We start from the raw sequence: 16,739 nt of genomic DNA on the forward strand, positions 1-16,739 counted from the left end.
CTGTTCTTCTGACCAGATGAGTGGCTCGAGGGTTTTCTAAGCCTGGGGCTCAGGGCGCTGTTGGATTGAACTGAATGACATCCCTTGTGATTGATCTGATCTCAGAAGAAATTACCTATTTGGGAGCAGCTTTCTCAAGCATTCTGACCCTCTTTGCACAGATGAGGTCAGGGGAGCTCAGAGAGGTTACCTTCTTGCCCCAGGTCACACAGTATGTCTACAGTGATTAGCTGATTGATGAGTCATGACTGGGGTGGAGGGAAGGTGGAGCAGCATCTATGCAGAGGTGGAAAGCTCAGTTCCGAAGGCCCTGCCAACTCAGCCATGACAGAGGGATCCAGAATCGAAGTGAACTAAAAAAATTGCTTCTGCTGGTATTTATAATTAGCAGTTTCTGTAAAGCGTGGGTCCAGCCCAGAGCCCATAGTCAAGTGCTGCAACTCCCACTCACCTCCACCCACCAGCTTGGGTTATTCTGCTCAGAGGGATGCGGATTGGAGGAAGCTGGTTGGAAGCTGGCAAGGGCTCGTCCAACCTCTCTGAATCCAAACTCAGCCTCTCCTCCCTGGTGCTGCGTAGGAAGGTCTGGGAGCCATATTCTCCAGGCACCAATCAAAGGAGGAGGGCCACTTTGTTTGCAGAAAAGCTGGGTAGGGTAGGGGGTTAGGGGACATTGTGAGTAGCATTGCCGCTGACTCAGTGACAGGGAGGTTCTGGTGCCGAGAAAATGACAGATGCCAGAAGACATCTGGCACAGATGGGGTCACAGAGGGAAGTCAAGGGTAGGATCCGGCTTCCCAGTGAGTTTGCCTCCTGCCTCCCTGGTTGTACTGCCCAATGCCAGCAGGGCTCTGTCCATCGCCTCTCTCCGTCCCCTGTCCTTCCCCTTTAGGGATCTCAGCCAGTCCCAGGGCTTCAAATATCACCTTTGCTCAACCTATCAGAAAAGCCTCCTATAGGTTACTGTAATGTGATGGTCAAGGCAAGGCTAAGGATTCAGCTGGTAAAGACAAACAAAACAAACCAAACCAGGGCCTTGTTAGACAGCAAAAGAACGATGGGCCAAGATGCCAGCTCTCTGCATTCCTGGTCCCACAGGATGACACTGAAATAAATGAAGCCAGATGACTGGGCCGTGAGGAGTGTGACCCCCCGTGGCTGAGCTTCAGGCTGCAGCTAAGCGGGACAGCTAAGCAGTTTGCAGCCTGCAGCTGTACCCTAAGGACGGGGAGAGGCAGGAAGCCTCAGACCTCATCAGGAGCCAGGGGCAATGAGAAGCTCTCTCCTGATAGCCTCCCAGGAAGACGGGAGGCTGGTGGGACAGGGCCTTGTGGCAGCAACTCACAGCCTCCCACACTCTCGTGTTCTGGGAGGATCACAGAGCGTTCTGCTGAGACCCGGCTCTGCTGTGGGCAAGCCCTGCCTGCGTGGCCTTTGTAGATTCATGCAAGGATGGTAGGCACCGGCACAGAGCTATTTCTCTATGGTGACAACCAACCCTAAAATCTTAGTGGTTTATAACACAAAGGTTTATTTCCTGTTTGTGTCGTGGGTCTGCTGTGAGCAGGCTGTGGCTCTGCTCCATGTGTCTTCTTCGTTCAGGGCCCCAGGCAGACAGGACAGCCCCCAGTGGGCATGATGTTCTCCTGGTGGAGCGGTAAGAGTGACAGTGGGACAATCCCGTAGCTCAAAGTACCTGCTCAAAAGTGGCCCCAGCGTGTCACATGGCTGGGCCTGATGACGGTGGGAAGGAGAAGTAGAACCTTTCCAAGCAAGGGGCAGGACATATTTGGGAGCAAAGATCCACTCTCTGGACCACTCGGATAACTCCAACACGAATATCTGCAGCCCCTTCCTCCCCCAGAGTTCCAGACGCGGATACCCCATGGCCTCCTACTCAGCTCTGCCTGGTGCATCATAAGCAGCTTAAATTTAATTTACCCCAAGTTCTTGATTTTGTCCAAGCAACCTGCTTGTCCCAACTTTGGTTGAGGGTACCACCATGTACTCAGTGGCCCTGGCCCCAAACCCAGAAGCCATCTCTCCTTCCCCATGGCCAATCCATCAGCGAATTCTTCGGCCTCCCCATCAGAATTATATCCGCCCCCACCCCAACTCCTGTGCACCCCTCACTCCCCCCATGTGAGCCCTCCACGCCTCCTGTCCCCGGTCCGTCCTTCACACATCAGCCAGGAGGCTTCACGAGGGTCATTCCCTGTGTGGGACTGCTCAGTGGCTTCCCAGTATGCCCACAGTAAAATGCAGCCTCCCTACAGTGGCCCCCAGGCCTCTCCCACCTCTGATCTCGTCTCCCTCTACTCTCCCCCTCGGCCACCAGGATGCATCCTCTCGCTGACCTTGAATATGCCAAACGTTGGCAAAGTATTGTTCCTGCCACTAGCTGTGTCATTCCCACAAGCACATAGTAGGTGTCCAGGAAATGGTGATGTGCATGCCTGTTACTGCCAAACTCCTTCCTCCCCTGCACATGCTGAGGGGGGGGAGGAAGGGGCTGACCTTTACCTGCCTTCCAGGAGCTTAGTCTAGACACTGCCTTAGACAATCACAATACAGACAGAGCAAGGGGCGATGAGCGGGGAGGACAATAACAGTCGACATGCACCGTCCCATCTTACCCTCAGACCACACAGTGGGTGGGTTCCATTTATGCCCCTGTTTTACAAATGAGGAAACTGAGGCTGCAAGAGGTGAAGTAACTCACTGCTGTGGGTTAAATGTGTCCTACAAAAGTTCACGCATTGGAAACTTCACCCCACTGTAACAGTGTTAAGAGGGTGGGAAATCCTATTATGATAGGGCTGGCCCATGGCTCACTTGGGAGAGTGCGGTACTTGCTGATAACTCCAAGGCCATGGGTTCGGATCCCATATAGGGATGGCCGGTTAGCTCACTTGGGAGAGCGTGGTGCTGACAACACCAAATCAAGGGTTAAGATCCCCTTACCAGTCATCATTAAAAAAAAAAAAAAATCCTATTATGGTAATTGAAAGGTGAGGCCTTTAAGAGGTGATTAGATTGTGAGGACTGTGGCCTCATGAATGGATTAATTCACTGATGGTTAAATGGGTGGTTATGGGCATGGTTCTTTTTTTTTTCTTAAGATGACTGGTAAGGGGGTCTTAACCCTTGACTTGGTGTTGTCAGCACCATGCTCTCCCAAGTAAGCCACGGGTCATCCCTGGGCATGGTTCTGATGGCTTTAAAAGGAGAACAGGTGAGGAGGTTAGCACCCTCTTGCTCAACCCATTCACCATGTGATATCTGCGTCACTGTAGGGTTAGGGTTAGAGTTAGGGAAGGCGGCCCTCACCAGATGTGTTCCCTGCACTTGGACTTCCCAGCTTCTGAAACTGTAAGAAATAATTTTATTTTATTTTTGGCAGCTGGCCAGTACAGGGATCCAAGCCCTTGACCTTGGTGTTACAAAGCTGTGCTCTAACCAGCTGAACCAACTGGCCAGCCCCTATTTCTTTATAAATCACCCAGTTTCAGGTATTCTGTTACAAGCAACAGAAACTCTACAGAGTCTCACTGGGGACAGAAGAGGGGAGGGGCCGACACCCTGTGGGGAGACTAGAGACTCGTCCTCAGGTTGCTGAGTCCTGCCTGAGCAAATGGACAAGCGATCGCTCTTTTGCTCTCTTACTCCCAGCCCCGACACGTTTGTTCATCTGCGTTCAGTCAATTTGGTCCCGTTAGCTTTTGTGTCATGAGCTGTTGCTAAGGTCTCTCAGTTGCTACAAGTTCATGTTCCCTGGGGCCTTGAATAGCCAGGCCCACAGAAAGAGGGCTGCCACTAACCAACCCCTTGAATGATGGGGTAGTTGCTGCTAAAGAGAGGGGGCTCAGGTGACCTGGAGGACCTGCTTTTCTTTTTTTTTTTTTTTTAAAAAAAAAGATGACCGGTAAGGGGATCTCAACCCTTGGCTTGGTGTTGTCAGCACCACGCTCAGCCAGTGAGCAAACCGGCCATCCCTATATAGGATCCGAACCCATGGCCTTGGTGTTATCAGCACCGCACTCTCCCAAGTGAGCCATGGGCCAGCCTAGGACCTGCTTTTCAAAATGGGGAATGGATAGAAACCAAGATCCTCAAATCCATAGGATACATATGGAGTCTTTCCACAGCAACCAGTTTACTCCAGTATAAGTGAGCTTAAACATTAATATTAGGTAAATACAGGCTACCCTGCTGGTGGGAATGGTGCAGCCGCTGTGGAAAACAGCTTGGTGGTTCCTCAGAAAGTTAAGGACAGAATTGCCCTATGATCTAGCAGTGCCACTCCTGGGCATATATCCAAAAGCATTGAAAACAAGCGTTCAAGAAAACGTCCATGGCAGCACTATTCATAATAGCCAAAAGGTGGAAACAGCCCAAATGTCAGTCAAATAATAAATAATATCACGGGTCACGTGGGAGAGTGTGGTGCTCATAACACCAAGGTCAAGGGTTCAGATCCCTGTACTGGCCAGCCGCAAAAAACCCCCCAAAACAAAACAAACCCAATAAATGGTAAAATGGGATCTATCCATACAATGGAATATTATTCACCCATGGATGTGAATGAACCTTGAAAACATGCTCAGTCAAAGAAGGCGGACACAGACGGCCACGCGCTGTACAAGTGGGACTCCCCCTACATAAGGTATCCAGAATAGGTAAATCCATGGAGACAGAATGCAGATTGGTGGTTGCAGGGGTTAGGGGGACGAGAGATAGAAAGTGGCTGCTTAATAGGTACGGAGTTTCCTTTTGGGGAGATGAAATAGTTTGAAACCAGATAGAGGTGGTGTTTGCATAACATTGAGAATGGACTGCATGCCACAGAACTGTTCACTTTAAAATGGTTAATTTTATGGGAATTTCGCTTCAATTACAAAATAAATAAACACAGACATGTGAATGCAAAATTTGCATAAACTTTTAACAGTTGCAGACTTCAAAGCAGCTCTGACCTTCCTCTCTGCTGCTGTGGGGATTCTTAGGGAGAAGAGCTAAAGATCTCCCCTGAAGTAAGGAGGGTTCTGGGCCCGGCCCGTGGCTCACTCGGTAGAGTGCGGTGCTGATAACACCCAGGCCACGGGTTCGGATCCCATATAGGGCTGGCCGGTTGGCTCACTTGGGTGAGTGTGGTGCTGACAACACCAAGTCAAGGGTTAAGATCCCCTTACTGGTCATCTTTAAAAAAAAAAAGAAAAAAAGAAAGAAAGGAGGGTTCTGTGAGGATACTCGGGGATGGAGGAAGTGTGAATTCCAGTGGCTGCCGAGGCCAGCCTTGTGGGGCCTAGGAGATGATCTCGAGGGATCAGGGTGTCCAGGGCACACCCAGCCCAGGTGCCCTCTCAGGAACAGCACCCACCACTCCTCCTCCTGTCCCCACTGCCCAGGGACTCGGCTCCTCTGAGCACCCGCCATTCCTCCCACCCGAACTGACCCTGCTCTGGCTTTTGCGGACCCCTCCCTGCCTTTAAAGTCTTTTCAGGGCTTCCGCCTCCTTAAGGGATGTGCTGCCTGTCTCAGGATCCATCCCTGTTTTGGTCAGTTCAGACTGCTATAAACAAGTACCGTAGACTGGGAGAAATTCACTTCTCACAGCTGTGGAGGCCGGAAGTCTGAGACCAGGGTGTCCGCATGGTTTCTGGGGAGGGCCCTTGCTGTGGTTCGAACGTCCCCCCAGGCTCATGTTGGAACTTAATCCCCAATATGGCATTTGAAAGGCAGGATCTTTGAGGTAATTGGATCATGAGGACTATGTCCTCAAGAATGGATTCATCCATCCATAGATTAATGGGTTAATGGTTTTGTGGGTTACCACATGTGGGTGCAGACCCGTGGCTTCATAAGGAGAGCAGGTAAAAATGCTCCTGCCCTTCTTGCCACGTGATAACCTGCGTCACCTTGGGACTCTGCAGAGTGTCCCCACCAGGAAGATGGCCCTCACCGGATGCACCCCCTAGACCTTGGACTTCCCAGCCTCCAAAACTGTGAGAAATAAATTTCACTATTTATGAATTACCCAGTTTCAGGTGTTCTGTTATGAGCCATAGAAAACGGCCTAACACAGCCCTCTCCTGGGTTGCAGACTGCAACTTCTCGACACATAGTCACAGAAAGAGGTTGAGAGAGCTCCCTGGGGTGTCTCTCCTAAGGGCACTGATCCCATTCATGAGGACTCCACCCTCATGACCTCCTCACCTCCCTAAGGCCCCACCTCCTAATACTGCCACATTGAGGGTTAGGATTTCTCTCTCTTTTTTTTTTTTTTGGCAGCTGGCTGGTATGGGGATCTGAGCCCTTGACCTGGTGTTACAGCACCACACTCTAACCAACTGACATTGGCCAGTCTGAGGGTTTGGATTTCAATACATGAATTTGGGGGAACACAGACATTCAGACCATAATGGTGGCCCTGGAGGGAGGGTCTGGCTCACTCAGACACCTGCCAGCCTGCTAGGGCAGACTTCCTTGCAGCTGTTAGGTGGCATTTCTGCTTAAACTAACCTCTGACAAATATCTTCTTTCTTTTTTTTTTAAAGATGACCGGTAAGGGGATCTTAACCCTTGACTTGGTGTTGTCAGCACCACGCTCAGCCAGTGAGCAAACCGGCCATCCGTATATGGGATCCGAACCCGGGGCCTTGGTGTTATCAGCACCGCACTCTCCCGAGTGAGCCACGGGCCGGCCCACAAATATCTTCTTTCAGTATCAGGAAGTGGCATTGTGACTTTTGCACACCCCAAAAGGGGAAGCAGTCCTTCCACCTGGCTCAGAAGAGAGAATCAAGTCTTTGAATGGAGACCCTGGACTGGGGCAGCCCTCACCCTTCCCCAGCAGACTTGGCACCCCTCCTGTGTGTCATGAATCTTCTGCCCACTATGGTGTTTATCTTGCACGTATTGTGTCTGAGTCACCCATCCCTTCTCTTCCTGCTGGACTGGAAGCTCACTGAGGGGCCAGGAGGGGCCAGCCCTTCCCTGTATCCCAGCCAGAGGGGTCCTCAGGGAAGCAGTGAGTGAACACAGGTGAGCATGACCTTGGAAATTAACCTTTTCCGCCAGCCCATTTGGCAGACGAGACCGAGACTCAGGGCCAGGGTGTCAAGTGATTCCTGGGTTCCAACTCAGCCCTCAGCACCACAGCTTTTACCTTCTTGAAAAACAGTCTAGCCCCTCAATATGACATCAGTTCATTCATTCATTTACCTACTCACTCAATCATTCTGTAAATTATTGAACTCAAAATCTTGGGAAGATTTTATTAAGAGTTTTTCTGCAGTTGAACCAACACACCCTGTTTCACCTTCTGTCCAGTCAGGGCGTGAATGCCAGCTGCTGCAAAACCCACAAAACCCCTGCCAGTAGGGAGGATGCTGTCGCCCGGGGGTGGTGCTCGGCTCAGTCCTGGAGCTTGCTGGAATACACCTCGGCCCTGTCCAGGGGCGGCCCCCTGTTCACAGATGTATAAGGCTCCGAGGTCCCCAGTGTGTTGGGGACAGCCTCCTGCGTGATCTGGGAGTCATGAGTCATTTCCCCATTGGAACTCCTCATGTCCCTGGCCAAGGGGGTGGAGAGAACAGGATTACAGGAGCAGGGAAACCCAAACTCCCTTAGCAGTCGAGGCCTTCACACTTAAACATTGCTTTCACGGATGTTGTCTTAGGCATTTATCCAACCCACCAATCTTTCTGGAGCACTGACCATGTGCCAGGCCCTGGGAATAAGGAGTGTCACCCTTTTGGAACTATGTGAACAAACCATTTGTAGGTCTTACTGTGAGCTGGACAATTTGAGGCCATTGTCTCGTGTCTCCAGAGAGCCAAGATTGTATGGGGAGACAGACCGAAACAATGACCACCCCAAAGGGACAAGTCCAGGTGACAGCTACAAGAAGGTTTCCTGGATGAGGGGGCAGCTAATCTGGTCTTAAAAGAGGAGTGTCGGGGGCAGAGAGACATTCCAGGTGTGGGGTGAACATGCAGGTGTGAGGTAGGAAGAGCCGGGGGGCATCTGCGGCAACGGTGGGCAGTTTGGTGACAGGGTGGGGTGGTAGAAAGGATAAACTGAAGAGCGAGGCTATTCAGATGACAGGGCCTTGGTGCCAGGTTAGTGCGTTGCCCAAACAGAGGGAGGGACATAACCGTGTTCAGATCGCTACCAGGTTCAGCCAGGCAGAGAAGTCTCTTGGTGGCTGACGTCATGTATTATTTCTGTTTTAATTAACTTGAATGTCAGAGAACAGCCTGACTTCCAAGTTCAGTGTCCCCTTCCCCACTCCCTTTACTGTTCCCTCCCCCACTGCGTTACTTTTCCTGCCTGGCTAGTTACCAAGTATCCACTTAAGGACACCTACTGCCTGAGAGGAAGCTTTTCCATCTGCTCCCCTCACCCCCACTGGGACCCCTCTCGATCTTCAAAGCCCCCTGGGGCCCCCTCCCTTTCACTCAGGAGCACCCTGCATGTGACTGAGTCATCCCTGTCCTGATGAGGGTTTGCCCACACTGATCCTTCCTCCAGGAAGCCCACCCTGAAGCTCCAGGCAGGGTGTGCTCTGCCCTCCTCATGCCCCACTCGGTCCTGCAGGGACTAGTGTGAGCTCGCCTGTCTTCACACCTGGCAGTCCTGGCAGCTGCTCCAGGACACCCCACGGGAGACCTCGCGTTCTAATTCAAGGCAGATGCAAACCAGAGGTGTTCGTGGAGTCAGAAGATCTGGGTTCCAGTCCTATGCTGTGTGGCTTTGGTCACCCTCCCCCCGCCCCCACAGGCCTCACTTTCCCCATCTCTACCTCGAGTGAATTGTAATGGTGACAAAAACATATTTGTTGAGTTCCCAGGCACTGCCCTGAGGACTTTATAGAGATAATTTCACTTAACCTTCACGACTCCATGGGGTGAATAATATTCCAGATGAGGAAACTGAGGAATAGAAGGATAATACACCTTGCCCAAGGTTGCACAACTAAGCATCAGAGCTAAGATCTGAATCCGCTGATTGCTCACTTAGCCCAGGTGCTGAACTCCTCGCCCCAGTTGAAGGACTTGACCTTGAAGGCCCTCCAGCTTGGAAATCCCAGAGCTCTGCTCCCCTTCACCAGACACCCCCACCCCCAGGGTGGAAGTTAGCTCCCCTGCCCCCCAGGCTTAGAGGACCTCCCAGCTGGCAGGTACTCACGCCAGGCTGAGGACGATGGCACCAGCAAAGCCCAAGAGCAGGAAGAATGGTAGGGAGCCCAGGATGGAAGTGATGACAATCATGCCTCCACTCCGTCGGCCTGGCCACGTGTCGATGGACGAGTATGGGGTCACTGTAGCGGGACCCCAGCCCAGTTACCCCCATATGCTGAGCCGCCCGTGGCCGCCTCCCAGGGATGCAGCAGGTGCCCTGCCCCCACCCTGGCTGCCGGGAATCCAGGGATGAGCTGGGGACCCAGCTCAGTGACTGGCTCCTCCCACGTTCCAGGCACGATTACCTAGTTGGCCCCACATCCCACTTCCCTACTTTCTTTCTGGACTCTTCTTCTTAATTTTAAGTTACCAAACTGACGTGAGTCTTCTGGGAAGATGGATGGATACAAAATTATAAAAATTAAAACAAAGAGCAGTAAAGGTCCTGGTCTGTGGGGCTGGTAGACTGTCTGTCACTGTTCTCTGGCTGGTGTCACCCTTCGGGAACTATGTGAACAATTTATAGGTCCTACGATGAGCAGGTTGTCCCAGGCAACCCCCTGGAAACCCCAGTTCTGCAGCTCACTCGCTGCACTCAGGGAGACTGAGTCCCCATCTGAGGACACGCAGAATTCAGGCTCAAGCCCAGGGCGGTCTGGTCCCGAGGTGCACGCTGTCCCCACAGACGAGCCCTGAGGTCCTGCCCCAGGAGAGGGAGGCCTAGTGCTTCCATCTGGATTTTCCAGAGGAACCCTGCCGGCAAGGCCGGGCAATGTTTCTTCCCACTTCTCAGATGAGGAAACTGAGGTCCTGAAGGGCTCATAATAGTGAGGGCCAGAGGCTGGGCTTGGAGTTAGGACCCTCAGTCCCAAGGGTCCCAAGGCTGCTTCACTGGGAGTATGTGGCATGGGAACGCCACAGGAGGAATGGGCAGGGAGTGAGGACGGGAGAGTCACCCCAAACACACTCTCACACTTACCACAAGTGCACCACACACACCCCCCACATCACACACCACACCTCCCCCACACCACACACACGCAGTCACATACCACACACTCATACACACACACGCCATGCACACATACACACCACCTGCTGGCGTGTGACCTCAGGCTGCCCCTTGGGGCTTCCACTTGCCTGCTGGGGTGAGCACTGGGCAGGAGGCCCTGCAGGTGAAGGCCGGCTCCCGCCATAGCAGCGGTCTCAGTCTCTTCCTGGGGCCGGGTGGGGTGGGAGGGGAGCAATGACCCTGGGAAATCCCTTCCAAGGTGCCTAAAGCTCAGCAAGGCCTGAAGAGGGAGGGGCAGGCCACAGGCAGGCACGGGCCCCAGGCAGGCACAGCCGCAGGCAGGCACGGGCCCCAGGCAGGCACAGCCGCAGGCAGGCACGGGCCCCAGGCAGGCACGAGCCGCAGCAGGCAAAGGCCGCAGGCAGGCACGGGCCCCAGGCAGGCACAGCCGCAGGCAGGCACGGGCCCCAGGCAGGCACGAGCCGCAGCAGGCAAAGGCCGCAGGCAGGCACGGGCCCCAGGCAGGCACGGGCCGCAGGCAGGCAAAGGCCCCAGGCAGGCATGGGCCCCAGGCAGGCACGGGCCGCAGGCAGGCACGGGCCGCAGGCAGGCACGGGCCGCAGGCAGGCAGGGCCGCAGGCAGGCAGGGCCGCAGGCAGGCACGGGCCCCAGGCAGGCAAAGGCCGCAGGCAGGCACGGGCCGCAGGCAGGCACGGGCCGCAGGCAGGCAAGGGCCGCAGGCAGGCACGGGCCCCAGGCAGGCACGGGCCCCAGGCAGGCACGGGCCCCAGGCAGGCACGGGCCGCAGGCAGGCAAAGGCCGCAGGCAGGCACGGGCCCCAGGCAGGCACGGGCCGCAGGCAGGCACGGGCCCCAGGCAGGCACGGGCCCCAGGCAGGCACGGGCCGCAGGCAGGCAAAGGCCGCAGGCAGGCACGGGCCCCAGGCAGGCACGGGCCGCAGGCAGGCACGGGCCCCAGGCAGGCACGGGCCCCAGGCAGGCAAGGGCCGCAGGCAGGCACGGGCCCCAGGCAGGCACGGGCCGCAGGCAGGCAAGGGCCGCAGGCAGGCACGGGCCGCAGGCAGGCAAGGGCCGCAGGCAGGCAGGGCCGCAGGCAGGCACGGGCCCCAGGCAGGCAAAGGCCGCAGGCAGGCAAGGGCCCCAGGCAGGCACAGGCCGCAGGCAGCACGGCTGCCCTCCTGTCCAGGCCCTCCCGCCGCAGGAGAGCGACCCCAGCTCTGGAAGCAGGCGGAGGTGGGTGGGTCCCCCTGCTGCCACCTCCAGCTCGATGGTCACCTCCACAACCATCCTGCACTGTGTCGTCGTGAGGATTCAACATGGGAGCCACTTAGGGTCTAAATTTGGGATGAGCTACGTGCCCCTATGAGGCAAATGCCCTTCCTGTAAGGGCTGGAAAGTCCGACTTCAGTCAGATGCCACCAAGTCCTCGCCCTGCCCTGTTACCACACCTGGCCCTCGGGGACAGAAGGAAGGCAGCCGGTCCAGGCTAAGTAACCTTAACGTGCATTTTACTCCTCGGCCCAGGGCCCACCTGTGTCCGGGAGGCTAGGCTCTTAGTAGTGACAGAGTGTCTTTGTTCCCATGGTCTGTGCCTGGCCCCGCCTGCCCGGGTCCTCCTGAGGAGCACCCTCAGCCCACCCCCGACTTACGCCGTCCGGTGCGGATGGGGTCCGACCATAGGGTCTGGTCCTGAACCAAGCCCGTGGACATATTGACAAGGACGTACTTGAACCTGGAAGGGGATGGAGTGAGCGTGGGTAGGGTGGCCGGAGGGGAGGGACAGTGCGGGGACTTCCAGGAGATGGAAATGTGGACGGCCCCTGGGTGGGCTATGGGCAACAGGATGGTGCTCAACTTGGCACCAGCACCTTGGCCACATGTGACCCCCCGGACCCTTCCCCAGCTTAGATGCCACCTCCTCCACGAAGCCTTCAGAGTCAGCGGCCCCTCCTCCAGGTCCCCCTCTGGGAGCGCCCCCACGTCTCTATCTTACGTAGCACACGTGGTGCGTTTGCTGACTATTAACCTGTCTGTCCTCCACTGTGCCAAGCCCGGCCCTTGGTATCACAAAGGGGACTTAAAAAATGGAATAATCGCCATCATCAACTCCACTGACCTTGAATAAGGGCTGCATTTTCAGCACAGAAACCCCCAAACAAGTGTTCCTAATCACAAAAGAACATCGGGCAATATGGTACACAATACCCTCAGCCTACTTAAGGTCTCACACAGTTTAAAGTGATGCATGTTCTGAGGACCAAGAAGTCCACAGCCTGCAGTTTAACACTTAAAAAAAAATAAGACCCTTAAACTCTCTGTAGCAGCCAGTGTCTTGCTAAATCCCTTTTTTTCTGTTCCAAGATGAGAACTCCAGAGTCCCCGAGGCAGGGTGGGCTTGTAAGTGCAGTCAGAGAGGGCTGCCTTTGAGATGAAGGTGGAGGGGGCGGTTTTCCCAGATTAAAACAAGGTCAGAGGTAAAGGACTGGGGTTGAGCAGAGAGCAGGGACCCTTGCCCTGCCCAGTGGCTGAGGCCAAGGGAGGGAGAAATCCCTCGGAGAGGACAGGAGGTGGGTGATGGTCTCAGTCCCAAATGGGGCCTGGAAACTGCAGAGACCCCAACCTAAGCATCTCCATGGTAACTAGAGTGCGGGTAACCCGAGGCTTTGGCACCAGGTAAGACCCCACACTGGACAAGATGCTTATGCATGGATAAGGAAATATATGTGGAAATGAATTGGGGGGCCTGCTGTGGAGGGGGTGGGCAACAGGTGGGCTCACTGGAAGGAGGCAGGAAAAAGCAGAGGTAAAGATGGGATATGGAAAGAAAGGCCTTCCGGGGGCGCTAGTTCATGCTGGGCTGTGGCTTTTCACCAGGCCACCTTCCCTCTCTGGAGCAGTTTCCTTCCTTGTAGAACAAACAGGGGTGGTGTGGGTGGGTGACCTCCACACATGAGATGGGCCAGGGCCACTGCATAATTTTGGGGGCTCAGAGCAAAGTGAAAACATGATTGCAGAGCATTAAGCCAAGCGGGGCCCTTCTGAGCACAGGCTCTGTGCACGGCCGCACGCCCAGGAACCCGGCCTACTTGGGACCTGGGATGGTCCCAGCACATAAGCTCTCGAGAAATGTGGCTGCTCCCACTTTGGCCCGGGTGGGTCTTCCCAAGTCGGGGCTGGGGCTTGGCTGCTGCTCCCTCAAGGCTGCTCACACCCACCTGTACTCTGTGGCCGCCGACAGGGGTGGGTTGCAGAGGCCCTGGAAGTTGGGGTCCCACAGGCAGGTCCCATTTGCGCCCACCCTGACCAGGTATGCATTTAGGATTTCCGAGGCCTGTGACACATCCCTGACGACATCCAGGCTGGGCAGGTCACTGCAGGGGGTCAGGTCAAAGGCCACGGCTCTGTAGGGGCCTGTCCTCCCACCCTCAGTTTGCTGGAAGGTCGAGCTCAGTGGGGTCTTGGTGCTGTCCTGCACGGAGGCATTCCTGAAGCTGGCTGCAGAGGCAGTGCTGGGAGTGAGGTTCCTGGCCACTCTAGCTCAGGGTCACTCAGTCATTCACCAAATGCCCCTGAGCATCCTCTCTGCCCCATCCTTGTGCTGGGCACAGGGGTCACAGGCACGGGGCAAGCTCAGTCCCTGTCCTCCCTGTGTAATGGGAGAGACAGACAAGGAACATCTCCCTGCTTTGGCCACTGTGTCCAGTTCTCACCCACCTCATCTTGTTATATTCCTGTAATCCCCCACCTCAGAAGACCTTTGTCACCTCATCCTTGAGAGCCCTGGATTCCCTCCTCTGTATATCAGAAAGGGGGGTCATGTGGTACATGGGAAATAATGGGCAGGCAGATAGACCTGTGTCAGGTCCCAGGTCACTTCCTTATAAACTGGGTGTTGTCCCAGCCAAAACTCATGTGGAAATCTGATCTCCAATGTGGCAATGTTGGAAACTGATTGAGTTATGGGGACAGATCCCTCATGAATGGATTAATGCTCTCCCTAGGTGGGGGGAGTAATGAGTGAGTTCTTGCTCTATTAGTTCCCACGAGAGCTGGTTGTTTAAAAGACCCTGGCACCTCCTCTCTCTCTCTTGCTTCCTCTCGCCATGTGATCTGCTTTTACCTGCCGGCTGCCTGCCACTTTCCGCCATGAGTAGAAGCAGCCTGAGGCCCATGCCAGATGCAGCTGTCCCAGAATCATAAGCCAAATAAACCTCTTCTCCTTATAAATTACTCAGTCTCAGGGATTTCTGTTATAGCAACACAAAATGGACTAAAACACTGGGTGATGTCAGACAACTTACTCTACCTCTCTGGACTCCAGTCTTCTGTGAAATGGGAGAAAAATACCCTGCAGTACCCACAGATTGGGCACAGGTAGGTAAGTCAATAAATGTATGCTGAAAGGATAAAATGATAACCCTGAATAAGATGTTGGAAAAGACTGGTTGCTAGAAATCTAAGAAGTTGTCATTGGGGTTCTTATCTTAGGAGCCCAGATTCCCACCAGTGAAGGGGTCAAGGCTGGGCCAGAGTGAGCAATTCTAAGCAGGTCTGAATGCTTGGTTTTGCCTTGTGAGCACCGATCTTGAACCACCTTGGGAAGCCTCAGGAAGGACTTGGGCTTGCGGACCAGGGAGATCTGGATTTGCTCTCCAGCTCTGGGAGCTCCAGATCCACATCTCTCAGCCTCAATTCCCGGCTCTGTAATGGGGACCAGTGATAGTGACCTGGCAAGCTGGTTGTAGGTATTAGCTCTAAGGTATGCAAAGCACCTGGTGTGATGAAGGTACTCGGTGATTGGTGCTGTTATTGGCCCCACTAGACTAGATACCCCTCCAGAGCAAGGACCAAGTCTATGTCTACAGCATCCAGCCCAGGGCTGGCCCAGAGTGTTGCATGTTTGTGAAGAAGCGCATGGGTAGTTTAATTACAGGTATGGTGCATCCCTCTACCTGCCTCCTTCCCTCCTCCCTGTGGACAAGTCAAAACCCCTTTTGGAGCAGCTGAAGGGAAGCAAGACCCTTACCCAAGTCGACCAGGACATAGAGGTAGACCTCGTAGTTGCCAGTGAGGGCCTCTGAGCTGTCAAACATGCAGAGAGGCTTCTCCAAGGCCACAGTGGTGAGTGTGGGGTTGTTGGTGATGAAGGTCACACTGGCCAGTTGGGGTTGGAGGTTCACAGCTGGAGGAGGCAATGAGGACGAGAGCTGACCCCCAGCAGAACTGTCCACACCCATGGGCATCCTCTGCCCACCCACACATGTCTGCATGCAGTTACTGAACACCGGCTGTGTGCCCACTCTCCCCATGGGCCATCTCATGCATTTATCAGAGATGTGGGCAGCAGCTCTGTCCCACACTTGGTCATCCTAACAAGGAACCAGGCAGTTCGGCCAAACTGCTGCCTTCTCTCCCCCTGCAGACATTCGGTCACCAAGAACTCCATTGCCCCTCCTAAGCCTCTCTCCACTCCCTTGACTCAGCAACCCCCTCCACCCCACCCTTCGCACCTGGACAGCCCCCCCCCCTCCCCGCCTAACATGCAAATCTGACAGTGTCACTCTCCTGCTAGGGCCCTTCTATGGCCCCCACTGCCCTCTGATGCAGTCCAGCCTCTCTGGAAAGGCGGCGAGGTCTTGAGTTCTGGGCTTTGCTTCGTTGGGTCTCCAGCTTCTTCCCTCCAGCGCTCCGCTCACCCCATGCTCCAGCCCAGGATGCGGTTCCCAGGATGGCCCCCTGCCTCCCGCCTCCCTGAACTTGCCCGCGGTGCTCCCTCGGGCGCAATGTCCCTCCGTCCCCCCAGTCCAGGCATCATCGTGAGTCTGGATCTGGTCCCTTTTCTGCTCTCCAGCAGCCCCTCCCTGCGTGTTGGTCTCTCGCAACACCCGTGGCAGGGCTGCAGCCCTCCGTGAGCCCCTCGGATTCTCATCAGAGGAAGCTCATAAATGTTGGCTCTTACTGTTATTATTATCTGGGTCCCCGGCACCAGGAATCGGTTCCTATTCCTGGAGTAATAAAGTTCCCTATGCCACTTCCCATGCAGGTTCTTCTCGGGTCCCCCCGGGAGGGTCAGAGTCCAGGCTGCGCAAGCCCCAGGACACAGCTGCTTGTCCTCCTGGGCACGGCGCCGTCCTCTCAACCCCCGCTTACCCGACCCGAGCCGCAGGCAGCCGAGGGCCAGCAGGGCCCAGAGCGGAGGCATCGCCCGGGACTCGCCGCAGGAGCGCGGGGCGCGCGGTCGGGCGGGTCAGCGCGCGCACCTGCACCTGCGCCTGCACCTGGCTCGTCCGCGCCGCGCACCAGCTGGCCTGGGCCCTCGGTGCGCCCCGCCCCGGCCCGCGCCGGCCAATCCGCGGCCTCCTCGCCCCGCCCCGGGCTCCCCCAGCCCGCGCTGTGCCCTAGGGCGGAAATCCCACTCCACCGGTGAGCTTCCCCGCGCCCTCACCAAAGCGCCTATTGTGTGCCAGGCTGGGGCGGCGCTTTCACAGCGCCTATCACCTAATGAGACCTTGCCGGCAAGCC

At 55.4% G+C, this 16,739-nt stretch overlaps 1 protein-coding gene across 2 annotated transcripts; it reads right to left on the bottom strand.

The window, feature by feature from the left end:
* Window positions 1–7,416: 7,416 nt before the first annotated feature.
* On the bottom strand, window positions 7,417–16,419 carry UPK3A (uroplakin 3A). Of its 2 annotated transcripts, XM_063076314.1 has the most exons (6): window positions 16,368–16,419; window positions 15,244–15,399; window positions 13,433–13,712; window positions 11,867–11,949; window positions 9,193–9,325; window positions 7,417–7,573 (listed from the first exon to the last, which is right to left on the bottom strand). In XM_063076314.1, the coding sequence occupies exons 1-6, from the start codon at window positions 16,417–16,419 to the stop codon at window positions 7,417–7,419; spliced, it is 861 nt and encodes a 286-aa protein (XP_062932384.1). The 2 variants fall into 2 exon arrangements, with proteins under 2 accessions (XP_062932384.1, XP_062932385.1); XM_063076315.1 differs by lacking the exons at window positions 11,867–11,949; window positions 13,433–13,712.
* Between the last annotated feature and the right edge of the window lie 320 nt (window positions 16,420–16,739).

This window comes from Cynocephalus volans, chromosome 12 (assembly GCF_027409185.1).
Source record: "Cynocephalus volans isolate mCynVol1 chromosome 12, mCynVol1.pri, whole genome shotgun sequence".
Lineage (NCBI taxonomy): Eukaryota > Metazoa > Chordata > Mammalia > Dermoptera > Cynocephalidae > Cynocephalus > Cynocephalus volans.

What these genes read in the sequence shown, in the direction of transcription:
- UPK3A (XM_063076314.1), bottom strand. Translation starts at nt 16,419, where the DNA reads ATGCCTCCGCTCTGGGCCCTGCTGGCCCTCGGCTGCCTGCGGCTCGGG. An exon ending in CTATGTCCTGGTCGACTTGG is followed by an intron (nt 13,713 to 15,243) that starts GTAAGGGTCTTG and finishes CTGCCTCTGCAG; the next exon opens with CCAGCTTCAGGAATGCCTCC. An exon ending in CCCCATCCGCACCGGACGGC is followed by an intron (nt 9,326 to 11,866) that starts GTAAGTCGGGGG and finishes GTCCCGCTACAG; the next exon opens with TGACCCCATACTCGTCCATC.